At 38.9% G+C, this 13,704-nt stretch overlaps 1 protein-coding gene across 1 annotated transcript in view; it reads left to right on the top strand.

Moving 5' to 3' along the window:
* The first annotated feature begins 1,212 nt into the window (after window positions 1–1,212).
* Window positions 1,213–13,704, top strand: part of LOC126456387 (uncharacterized) — a 53,669-nt gene continuing 41,177 nt past the window's right edge. Inside the window, exon 1 of the mRNA XM_050092140.1 lies at window positions 1,213–7,393. Coding sequence (XP_049948097.1) covers window positions 1,213–7,393 — 6,181 coding nt within the window. The remainder of the gene's footprint in view (window positions 7,394–13,704) is intronic.

Raw genomic sequence — 13,704 nt, 5'->3', positions numbered from 1 at the left:
TCTGTAATGTTAATGTTTTAGATTATGCTGCTACAATGCTACCAGACAGGCACCAGTGCTCAGGAGCACCCATCAGTTTGCTCATGTGCGTGCACAGCTAGTATAGCCTACCAGCCAACTAGCATTATTGCATGCATTATGTGCATGCACAGTCGGCTTGGTGATCCATGCCCACAAGCGGAAGGCCAGGGCAGTGCACTTGCTTTTGCTAAGTACAGCTGCCTGACTCCCTGGATGTCAGCTGTTAGCCCACCCCTTTGCACAGGCAGACACTTGAGCTGGAACAGAGTACCTTTGATGGCACACCTCAGATGTGGAGCAAGGTGAGTGAGAACACACCTCTCTCATACAGTTCATAATATTTTACTTCATGGAGCTGAATCTATGGTATGTAGGCTTGGCCGGGAGTGTTCTCACAGTGCAGTGTGGAAGATAACAGTGCCTGCTTGCCTCAGATTGTGGAGAGAGAGAGAGGAAGAAAAATTTGCATTTTAGGCATGTATAGTAACATTCTTTGCATAGTGCAAGAGGATGCCTCTCCATCAAGTATTTGTTACTGGAATAACTCCTGTTTAGATTCTGTAAAATATAGACTCTCAGAATTACTATTTTAAAGATTACTAAAACATGTCAATAATCATAGGCTACCAACTGTGAAACCTACTTGAACATACATGAAGGTAGACAGTAGAATGCAGGAACGTCTCTTGTTCAGTTCTTCTCAGGCATCCTACGTAGCAAGTCCCATTTCACAACTAGGTACCCACACTGGGCTTGTGGGCTTTCCAGTGATAGTAGCTTGATTCTACAGTATGTCTTACTTTATAATACAGTAAATTAGCTGTTGAGTAAATCGTGACTCCAGTATGTTTTTACTGTGGTTATCATTGCAGTTGACCCTGTTGCAATTGGTTTACTGAGATAACTCGCTATAGAGGGTGTTGCAGAAGTTTCAGTACCCAGAACAGTGTCAAGAGTTTTTCATTTTCCTTTGTGTGCATGTGTGGGAGGGGAGAGGGTTGTATTCACATCTCTGCTTCAATGAGAAGTATAAAAATTTATCTATTTACCATAGAAAAGACAATATGAAACATTATGTAAATGTTTATATGTGGGTTAGATTTGTCATGATCGAAACTTTATTCTTTTGCAGATTATCCAGATGTTTGATGGAAACTGCACTGCAGCTGCAGTTGTATAAATGAAAATAATATGGGTAATTCATGGACACAAGAAGACAGAAAAGAAACAGATGAATTTGCTGATATAGACATCCATGCTGAGCACAACAGGTCAAATAGCCTGTCTTGCAGTTGTTCATTTTGTTGCTCACGTAGAAGTGTGATTGATTGTGATAGGAATGAAGCCTTGATGCAGGTCAGTTTGAACCTGAATAAGAGGCAGATTACCCCTAATATTTGTAACGCAGATGTCAATACATTACAGGAAACAAACTGTTATTCTTTTAGAAAGACTGAATCTGAGGTTCCACAGTGCAGTTATTTTGACACTCTGGTATCTAAAGAATCAGTAGCAAATAATACATATTACTTGCCTGACTATAGTTCACAGGAAGATGAAATTCTTTGTAACTCAAATTCTGTTATTCACGAAGAACAAGTGTGTGATTCCAAAGGACAGGAAGTGCGTAAATCACTGCAGTTGGAAGAAACTACAGGTGCATTTCATTTGCCTTCGAGAGAGAGTAGAACTTTAGATTTGGATGAAGATTATAGTATTGCAAGAGCTTTTAAAGATAAAATTATATGCCCACTTGAGGCAAGGGAGGACAGTTTAGTACTTGAAAGGATTAGAAATGTACAATCTTCATTTGAAAATTGTGATAGTGCATATCCAATTTTTAATAAGCTGCCAAGGGAAGTTTTATTGGGAGATAATTTGATTGGGTATCTTCCATTTGTTTGTGAAAATTTGTGGGGAAATTTGCGTAACTTCAATGCACATATTTTTGCAGAAGACATGATGGAGGGGATAAATATGACCGACAGTTTGGATGGAGCTAATTTATGCAGACAGATTGATGTTATTGAGGTTTCTTCACAAAACCATGCATTGGATGAGACCCTGAGCACTAATAGATTTCTGTCAGACAGAGATGAAAACGATATACTGCCTGTGGCTAAAGACTACTCTATGGATGCAGTAGATGGAGTATTTATTGGAGTTATTGACAAAGTTGATACAGCCTCAGCCATTGCATCATTTCAATGGAAGGGAAAAAGTTATGCAGCAATTATCTCCAAGAAGAAAATTGAATATAGAGGGAGGAAAGTAGGAAGGAAATTGAATGTTGATGAACTGCTTGTCACTGGTCAACATGTGACACTACATATTAATAGTAATTTAAAAAGTAAACAAGGCAATTTAATTAGCTCTCGTGTGATATTAGATGTAGAGAAGGGAGAGGAGTTGCAGGAGAAGAATTACTTTATGTCTCCCCTATACCTAGCTGCCATGAACAACTCATTAGGACTTACTTCCATCCATGCCACTATTGAATCAGTTTTTGATACATGGGGAACATTGTCCTTAGTGGGAGGCGAGTGTAATCAAAAGGCAATTTTTGTTAGTGAGAATGTGTATATTAATGATTTTAATGTCCCTAAAGAATGCCCTTTAAATGTAGTTCTTTACAAAGGGATGCCTGCTGTATGTGGTGTGAATTCACGCAGTTGTGACATTAATATTAAATTGTTTTTGTTTGTTGGAGAAATTGTGGAACTGGCGAACAATGTAGGTATAATCTCATTTTTCAGGAGAGGTAGCAAGGAAAAAGCAGTTATTTTAACTGAAAATTTGTATTTCAACAGAGAAAAATTTACTTCCTCTGATTTACATGATGTTCTGCAGTTAAAGGAAAAGGTGGCTTTTTTGTGTATACCATCTGAAACAAGTGAAATAAGATTCAAAGCAACTTATTTGCTTCTCTGCAATGATAGAGAAAACGATTCTGTAACTTTTGATACTTTTAAAGATCACTATCATTATTTTATTGATTTACTTTCCAGTTGTCAAATGAAATGTGAGAATAGAGTTCACAGTACTGTTGAGATGCCCAGTGTTCCATATAATACAACAAACAAACCACCTGATTTTAACATGTTCATAAAAAGTGAGGCTAACTTCAAACAAGCATCTCAATCATTTATGCAAAGTTTGACTCATTTCAAGAAGTGCAACATGTCAGAAGAGCTTCAGGAAAACAATAATTACCGCTCTGTGTTAAATGATTTGGGAACAGCTTTGGTGTTTGGTGGTTTGTTGTGGAAAGAATACATTAGCAACAAATTTGACACGGAAGCATCATCAGCACTCCAATTAAATACTGTTCGTTTCATTGACATTACTGGGACTGTTTATGAAGAAGGAATTCTAATGTCTGGAGAAATGAAGATCTTATTTCACCTAAATGATGTGTATGTGAATGGTGAAAAGTGCACAGTTTTACCAGTGGGTGCAGAGTTGCATTGCACTGCTACAGAATTGCCACACCGTGGCTGTCATGGTGAAACACATTTTGCTTGGTGCCTTTGGCAAGGAACAAGGCCAGATGTGCAGCATGTATTCAGTGCGTTTGAGTTCAAAAAATCTGATGCAGTAACACTAAAGGAAAATGAGCAGTACAAAGGACAAGTTGTAGCCATATATCCACCACGTGCTGCTCTTGTTAGGCTATACATTGGAGGGAGTATAGTACCAGTTGTAGTGTTTTCCAATTTTCTGCAAGACAGAGTGTGTCCATTCAATTTTGAGGGTAATCATTGGATAATTGATTATATTAGTATTGCTGACTGTGTGAGTGTTTCAGTTCAACCAACAAAGAAATCCAACAAAGTTGCAAAACTTGGCTACCAGTGGACTGCAGTAAGTGCCAGAAAGAGCTGTTCTTGTGAAATCAAGCCTCAGAATACAAGGATTCTTAGCAGGTGCAAAAGAAACCCATACAATGGCAATGTTTCTTTTCTCTATAAGTCTTTTGCTGTAGTTACATTTGATACAGATGAAGGCTGCAAGTTTGGTTTTTTCATAAAGGATTTTGGCATGATTAATAATGAACCTATTGGTTCAAATGTGGCACTCTCTGCTGTATTGACACACAATTCTTCTGTTACATTCCAGAAGGATTCAATTTACTTTGTTAATGAGAACATATATTACATTTCAGTCATCTATGTGAGTGGATTAGAAAGGAAAATAAGCTCAAAGTGTAATACATGCAGCATTTGTAGTAAAAAGATTGATAAACTGGTGGATTTTCCAGTTGTTAAACATTTGAATGCAGAGCGTGGTGTATTGATTGACTTCAGAGACGATGATGGACTTATTGAATGTGGAATGTACAAAGCAGTGTTTCACAAATCAAGACTTTTTCTTTCGGGGAAAAAAATAGGGAGTAGTCAAGTGTTAGGCGATGTGATCTGTAAAGGAATGACATTTCACTTTGTTGCAGTTGTATCAGAAGGAGAGTGGTATGGTTTACACACTAGTCATATTTGTGTATGCGTTTGGGATTCTCAAAAACCAGGTGTTAGTACTATTATGGAATCTTACATAACTGATGCTGCAGATGGGGACATGCTTAAGGAAAATGTTGCTTACTTTGGCATAGTGAAAGATATTGCACCCCCATCAGTTGCTCTTGTCACTATAAACACATTTGGAAGTTCAATACCAGTACTACTTTTTATTTCCAGTCTGGCTGTCGGCACAGAGAGGACACTGTGTACCAGGGGTGACTGGATAAATGACTATTTAAAAATAGGTGATAAGCTGAAAGTAAAAATTGCAAGTAAAATAAAGAACAGCAGATTTAGAATTGTCTGTATTGCCTGGAAAACAAATGATGCATTAACAGCGAAAAATGTTGTGTGTGCTGCTGTAAAGGAGGATACAATTTCATCAGATCAAAATTTCAGCAGTTCTATTGAGAATCAGATCTTGGTCCAAACACACACTAAAGATGAAAGTTGTGACATGATTGTAAACAAAGCAGGTATTTCACTTCCTGCAGGAACTTCTATTGACAGCTGTATTTTATCTGCAGACTGTAGGTCCAAAGGCAATAATGCTGCATCACAGAATATGAAAATTGTTCAGGAGGGGTCATATTTGTCTAGAGAAAAAACAAATTCGGAACTCAATGATATGGACAGTGATACTGCAGAAGAGACAACTATCGCACGTCCTGTGTATAATGCCTTTGCACAGGATGATCAGACATTAGTCTCTGATTTAGAATCACTGGGGTCTATGCTGGTAGTTGGTAGTTTGCTATGGAAGGAATTTCTAGCCAAGAATCCAGAGACAACTAATGACTTATCACACTGTAGATTTACAGATGCGGAAGTTACTGCAATACAACCAGTTTCAGAAACTACTGCAGTGTTAACAGTGGCTATGTGTCCACATGAACCAGTGCAAGCATTTTTCAATGAAATAGATGCGTACAACATTGATGCAAACTCAAATGATAAAATATATTGTACAGGCATTAAACTTCCAGAGACAGGGCGTTTCAAGGAAACTTTCGTTGTTTGGTTACTGTGGCAAGGAATGCCACCTGCAGTGCATGAAGTATTTTCAGTCTTCAAGACTGAATACTCTAATGCTTTAGTTTTGCAAGATAATGTACAGTATCTTGGAATAATTGTGGGCCTGTTGCCACCATATGTGGGTCTTATGAAGATTGCTGTGAGTAGTTCAGTATCAGTGCTGGTACTAATACACGTAAATGCTTTGACAGCTTGTAGAGGTATAGCACTTAGAAATTCATCTGGGAGTTGGATAATAGATTATGTTAGTGTAGGAGATGTGTTAACTGTAAGCATTGAAAGTACAAAAAATGCATCCCTTAAGGAAATTGGCATCCATTGGCGTGTGAAGAAAGTGTGGGACAACAACATTGTAAATGTGTCGTCACTTACTCTAGTGGATGATACGTGTACATTTAGAGGAGTGGTTACCGCTGTGTACAACGAATTTGGTGTAGTAACATTTGAAACTGGAGGGTATCTCAAGAGGGCACTGTTCTTCAAAGATCAAACAAGTATGAACTGGCAAGAATTGAAAGCAGTTGTTACCTCAAAGGGAAATTATGAAGTTTCATTTCATGTAAAACCAGAGTGTTTCAATCCAAAATCTATTCTTTGGCTTGCTTCAAATGTTATAAGAATTGAAGAACGTGAAAGTTGTGTCACAGAAGATTCATGTGTAGCTGATGAAGTTGATTCATTCATTAAAAATAGAAAAATTATTGCTTTTGTGGAAAAATTGCAGCCAGAAATGGGTCTAGCTGTTTTCAAATTGTGTGGTAGATATGAACGTGCCAGTTTTTCCTATACAAAAATATTTTTTGATGGTAGTCAAATAGAGCCAAAGTCAGCATTGGCCATGCTCAGAATCAATATGCGGTTGAGTATTAAAATCCAGAGGATAACAAATTCGGAACAGGGAACAGTTAAATATACTGCTGAGTATGTTGAAATAAGACCATATAATGAGATGCATGGAAATGGAACGAAAGTGTCAGGTGTTACCTCCCTCACTAATTTACTTGTAAGTAAATTAAATGTGACATCAGGACTGGAAGATGACAATCGTAGAATTTTAAAGGGGCTAATGGGTAAGATCAAATATGACAAATTGGGTACTGGCATCATAGAATTCAGATACAAAAATGAGGACTATGAAATCCCATTTGATCAGTCTACTAATGTACTAATAACTGCACAAGGTGGTAGGAACCTTCGTGACATATGGCCCGCAGGTAAAATGGTTCATTTTAACTTACTTTGTAATATCAGTATGACGAGGTTGAGTGTTGAATGTGTTTGGGAAAACAAAAAACCCAAAAAGATTGTTTATAAGAATGCTCCAGAACTCCTTTCCATCGACAGGAACAGTATAAAATCTGGAGGAATGTATCAAGCAAAGGTTGTACTAATCAAAAAATTTTCCTTTGTTGCTGAAATTGTAATGGAAGATGATGTTGCATCAGTTTTTGTTACAAATGTTTCATTTCATCCATTCTCTGATACAAGAAAATTGTCTCACAATGAATGTGTGTCATTGCATGTAAACAAAGGTGATGTAGTATATGTTGTAGTTGAAAGATCAAGAAATGGCGAAGAGCATGAATGGTTCGCTATAGAAGCTTGGAAAGAAGCTGCAGATCATACACCAGTGCCGTCTGCAGGCCTGAAGGCATTGAGAAATTTTCAGACTGGAGAGGAAGCAAAAATAATAACTTTGTCACCAACAGAAGGCCAACTGCAAACTGTAGCCGGTATAGTGCTCAGTTTTGTACAGGAGGATGTTTATCTTTATGGGTTACCTCTGAAAAATGTGGATTTGACGGACATTCTGACAGTAGGTGAGTTACTGGCCTTAGTTTCACTTATTTTGATTATCGTATATGCACTTGCATAAAACAAAAGATTATAGTAGTGTAGTTGCTTATATTTAGTTTTCATTTTATAATTTTCCATTGTCTTTATTCCAGTTCTTGTTTGGACTCTGGCTATTGTTTTCATTCATAGGTCATAATCTCTGTTCATCCTCCACTGCACATGTTAATATTTCTGATTAATGTGTTGTAATACTTTACATTATCCTTACTTATAATTCTTTGCCTGGCTCCTCCAAGTTTTCGTCTTTATGCCAGTCTCTTACAAAACAGTATCTAATATTATTTCTCTTTCATCTGTTTGTCCTATCTGCCTTCATTTAACATCTCTTGTTCTATATCCTCTTTGTATTTTGACTTCAACATCATCCATTATAGTGTGAAACACCTAAACAAAGAAGTTCCATGTTTTGTACAAAGTTCAATATTCTGACACTGGGGAGGAGGGAGCATATACGTCAACACTTGAGTGAGTGAATGATCATGCCAACTTGCACAGCCGTAGTACCATTATGATATTAATACACTTAACACCTGTAAGTTTTAAGGCATCTTAAAGGTCCATGAAACCACCTGTGATCTTGTGATGTGTGCACTAAAAGACACTCTGGTGACATTGTGTGACAAGACGCAGTGATCATCAATTTTGGGGACCAAACATGGCAATACAGGTTATACAACTGCTTCCTATGTTGTGGATTGGATCGTTCAACATCACTGTATAGAGTAGATTTGTGTAGTCTATAGTGCAGTTGTTGTTTGTTTGTTTTTAACCGCCAGTGACTATTGGTCACAGCTCAGTCAGCCTCCAGCTTCCATTGGTGACATGCCAGGAGAGTAACAAGTTTCATATTTAGCTTTCTCTGTGTGCTTTTATAGTTTAATTCTTAAGTTAGTAGGGTGGATAGGGCGTGTGCGTGCTATGTGTGGATGTAGGAGGAGCTGGCTGCTGTTCATGAGAACGTTTGAACACGCTTTTGGCCGCAATAAGCTGTCTGCAGGTCGCTGCCTTGGATGTAGCGGCAGAAGATAATGTGGTGCGTCACATGGGACACATCAGATGTCACTGTATCGCCCACAGATTACGTACCTGATGTGGAGGGATTCACCCACACCTCAGGGGGAGTGACTGCTCGATATGGAAAGTCACTGTGTAAACTTGACACCCGGCCTCTCTCATTCCGACTGTGAGTGTGCTTCTTCAGCAGGATCCAAGCGGGCAAATGGGGACAGTTATCAGGAACTCCAGTGTTAGTTGTATTATGGAGACCTTTAAGGAAATAGTGCCCTGGGCTGGAAAGATGTCCGGTGTGCACTCAGTGTGTCTGCTGGGGGCCCTTATCAGAGATGTGAAGGAGGCTGTTGCATGCAGCTATCGAGGGTGCAGGGTGCAATCGTCTGCAAGTTGTGGCTCGTGTTGACACCAGTGACATTGTGGCTTGATTTCTGAGGCTATCCTCAGATCGTACGTTCAACTGGTGGAAGTGATGAAGACTGCTGGTCTCACTCGTGTGGTGCGAGCAAGACTCACAATTTGCAGCATTGTTCCCACAGTTGATTGGGATCCTTAGATTTGGAGCCGAGTGGAGGGTCTCAGTCAAAGACTGTTGATTTTGTGATGGTCTCGGCTGCAGGTTTATGGATTCGCGTGATGAGTTGGAGAATTATTGGACTTCTCTCAGTAGGTAAGGGTGCACTATACAAAGGAAGCAGCTACTCGGGTAGCTGAGTACTTGAGAGGCGTACATGAATGTTTTTGGACTAGGCAGTTGTTTGAGGGCCTCTGATTAATGCTTGCCAGTCAATACGCAGAGGTTGAAAACAGACTGCATACAAAGTAAAGATACTTGGACTGTCAAAATTTTAACAGTGGATTCTAGAAGTATTTGTGACAAAGTTCCTGAATTTATTGCTGTCGGAGAAAGTTATCTTGCTAAAATTATTCTTGGAACTGAGAGCTGGCCGAAACCTGAAGTAGAAAGCTCCCAAATATTTAGCGAGACACGAAACACATACAAAAATGACAAATTATTAAATGTTTTAACCAACCACCCTATTCCACTGTGACAGTTTTAGAATAATACAAGATAACTACACTTAGCAGCACAAAAATACCCATGGTAGGCAATTTTAATCCACACAGTATAGACTATGGTCTCTACATATTTGTTGCAGGGGGTACAAATAGAAAGGCTTTTGAAGCAGTTTTGAACATGTTTTCTGAAAAATTTCTTGAGCAGCTAGATTGACGTCCTTTACACAATGGTATTATTTTAGACCTTGTAATTACAAGAAAGCTTGACCTTGTTGATAGTGTCGGTGTGGAGACAGGAATTTCATAACAACAGTGATTACTAAAGTTATTAAATCCATCAAGAAGGCTAGGAAAATATTTTTGTTAGAAACAGCAGGTAAGCAGTTGTTAACATCCGACATAGTAAATGCACATAATTTAGTTCCAGTATGATGGACATAAAGGGGTTATGACCAAAGTTTAAACTGATTGTAAATTGTGCTCTCAAGAAGAAGTATATGTTGAGTAAGTGGATTAAGGACAGAAAAGTCCCAATGTGTTTTAATTGCAAAATTCAGAAGATTCTGAAGGAAGGAGAGACCATTGCACTGTCAGTTCAAAACAGAACATGCAAGTGATAACAGGCAAAATTTAGTAGAAATTTGTGCGTCTGTAAAAAGATTGATGTGCAAAGGATACAAAAATTTCTGTCATAGTTATGAAAGATCTTGCAGAGAACACGAGAAAATTCACTAAACAGGTTGAAGGCTTCTGTCTAGTCGCTCATTGACCTGTCCGATGTGACAATGGAAGACACAAATGGTAACCTAATGTTTCAAATTTCACGTTGTAAGACATCATTCACACAGCAGGATTGTATAGACATACAGTCTTTTGACCGTTGCATGGACTCGCATGTGGAGCACATAGATATAGGCATCCCTGGTGTAGAGAAGCAACTGAAAGAGTTGAAAACAAGTAAGTCACCAGGTCCTAATGGAATCCCAATTAGGTTAAGTAAGTCACTAGGTCCTAATGGAATCCCAATTAGGTTTTATGGAGAGCACTCTGTTGTATTGGCCTATTACTTAGCTTGCATTTATCAGGAACATCTTACCCAGCTCAGAGTCTCAATTGACTGGTAAAAAGTGCAGGTGACTCTGTGTATAAGAAAAGTAAAAGACTTGACCTGTACCATTACAGACCAATATCCATAACATTGGTCTGCTGCAGAATTTTTGAGCACATTCTGAGACTGAATGTAACAAATTTGCTTGAGACAGCAAAGCTTCTGACCACAAATCAGCATGGATTTAGAAAATGTTTCTCATGAGAAAATCAGCTTACCATTTTCTCACGATATCCTGCAAACCATGGGTGAAGGGTAACAGGCAGATCCTGTATTCCTAGATTGTGGGAAAGTGTTTGACAAAGCACTCTGCTGCAGACTGTTGATGAAAGTCAGAGCATATGGGTTAGGTCCCCAGAGTGAGTGGCTTGAAGATGTCTTAAGTAATGGAACCCAGTACATTGTCTTCAATGGCAAGTGTTCATTAGAAACGCAAGTATAGTCAGAAGTTCCCCAGGGAAGTGTTATAAGTCCATTCTTATTCTCTATATATGTACATATATTATCTGACAGATAAGGTGAGCAGCAATATGTGTCTGTTTGCTGATGACACTGTTTTATGGGAAGGTGTCATCATTGAGTGACTGTAAAAGGATACAGGATGACTTAGACAAAATTTCTACCTGATTTGTTGAATGGCAGTTTACTCTAAATGTAGAAAAATGTAAGTTAATGCAGATGAGTAGAAAAAACATTCCTATAATGTTTGTGTACAGCATTAGTAATGTGCTGCTTGACACAGTGATGTCAATTAAATATATTGGTATAAGGTCACGAAGTAGTGTGCAATGGAATGAACGTATGAATATGGAAGTAGAGAAGGTGAATGGTCAACTTCGGTGTACTGAGAGAATTTTAGGAAAGTGTAGTTCACCTATGAAGGAGATTGCATATAGAACGCTAATGTGACCAGTTTGTGAGTACTGCTGGAGTATTTAGGATCCCCACCAGGTCAGACTAAAGGAAGACATCAAAGCAATTCAGGGGCATACTGCTAGATTTGTTATCATGGGTAAGAAGTATACGCAGATATTATGGAGATGCTTTGTGAACACAGTTTGTAACCCGTGGAGGGAAGACAACATTCTTTTCATGAGGCACTGTTGAGGAAGTTTAGGGAACGGGCATTTGAGGCTGACTGCAGAGCAACTCTCCTGCTGCCAATATACATTTCACTTGTGGACAACAAAGATAAGGTGAGAGAAATTGGGACTTATTTGGAGACTTGTGACTATGATGGAACACTGTGAGTTACAGGATATGGAGAGCCTAACTTGGTTCAGGAGGATGGTACATGCCTCAAAAAGCGTAACATTAAGATGACTGTTGAAGAAAAATAGTTGTTATCAGATAAATGACAAGCTCTGGGGCACCTGGTGCTCTTCATTCACGTTGTTGTTGTTGTTGTTGTCTTCAGTCCTGAGACTGGTTTGATGCAGCTCTCCATGCTACTCTATCCTGTGCAAGCTTCTTCATCTCCCAGTACTTACTGCAACCTACATCCTTCTGAATCTGCTTAGTGTATTCATCTCTTGATCTCCCTCTATGATTTTTACCCTCCACGCTGCCCTCCAATGCTAATTTAGTGATCCCTTGATGCCTCAGATTCACTTGAGGCACTGGGTTGGAGAAGTGGAGTGGGATATTACATACATCGCTGTCCCACAGCTGCTTCAGTTATCACAACTCTACTGCCCTCTCCATGACAAATGAAAACAGTGACAACAGTTGTTACATACTTTTTTTAAATTAAAATTTTTGATTGTATGAATATATGGTGTGTTCTGTATCAGCTAGCATCTTCATTCCCTGCCAGTGACATCTGTCAGTCACAAAGTTATTTTAATTGATGTTTAGTGTTGGTGCAATAGCCAAATCCCCACCATGTAAGACTTAAGAAATGCACCTTAAAGTCATCAAACTACTCAGATTTAATCGTATCTAATGGCATGCCTTAAAATGCTGTTTATGATAAAGTTTGATGCAATCACCAACACTCATAAATGCTGTCCGACACCCATTGTAGATCATGCAATTCGATAGAGGAATGAGGAGAAAGATGAAGGAAGTAGTATTTTCCCTGTCCATTAAATGTTTTCACACACTTCACAAAACAACTCCCATGACAGTTCTTCCTACTGGCAGACTGTAATGCACAAAATGAGCTGAAGGGTTTGCACTTTATCTGCCCTAGGGGTTGAATTGTAGAGAGCCTCATGAAGTCTCTGATGCTGTGTATCCTCAACACTTTTTGCCACATGCAGTCCAGCACTGCTATGAGTCATCAGACATCGCCCTCTAGTTACATTATCCAACCCTAAAAGATTGTGCTCAGTTGGATGTTATTAATTATGTTTGTTCCACTAAATGCTACCCTGTTTGTATCCAGTTGCAAGAAAGAGCAGTCCAAAAGGAAACCACCAAGGTGAGTTGTTCTGTAGACCAAACTGGCTAATTTTCAGTCAGTTGGGTGTTTTTGAAAGCCAAGGCAGCTTCCAGCATCATAAGCTGGATACATCACACCACTGATTTATCCATCCTGAAATTTTTAGGCCAAATTCCAGGGGACATAAGTTGGCGCCAAATACTGTATTTCACATTGTGTGTTGGTAGTGTGTGCTGTGCTCTACTATATTACTATATTCAGCAAAGAGGATGAATTAATATGGGGTGCTGTGTCAGCACAGATAAAAGGAAACATTGTTTCTAGCCTGCTGTTGCTTTTAAATGCCATTGCATGGCACTAGTGTTTATGTTACAACATAATTCTTGTAGCGGAGAACAGTAATTGTGTTGCCTAATAATGGAGTGGACAAGACGAAAGGTATATGTGACGGTAGGCTTTCCCGGGATAAACTATTGATGCAAGGTTTCTCGGGTCTCCAGCCGGGTGGTGGTGTTGATATCTCGCGACATTTTGGGAAGTGTCATACTACCCATCTTCTGGTGAAGTGATGAAGATGGGTAGTATGACACTTCCCGAAACGTCGCGAGATATCAATGCTACCACCTGGCTGGAGACCCGAGAAACCTTCATCAATACGAAAGGTTTTTGAAACTATCACACTTCATGAGGTAGAGGAGTTTCTTTGGAATTTGTGAACTGGAAAATAAAAAATAACATGTTAAAACAGG

This window comes from Schistocerca serialis, chromosome 2, assembly GCF_023864345.2.
Source record: "Schistocerca serialis cubense isolate TAMUIC-IGC-003099 chromosome 2, iqSchSeri2.2, whole genome shotgun sequence".
In the NCBI taxonomy this organism is placed as follows: Eukaryota; Metazoa; Arthropoda; class Insecta; order Orthoptera; family Acrididae; genus Schistocerca; species Schistocerca serialis.
Note: the sequence above shows the minus strand (reverse complement) of the source record. Positions and strands in the feature narration are given on the sequence as shown.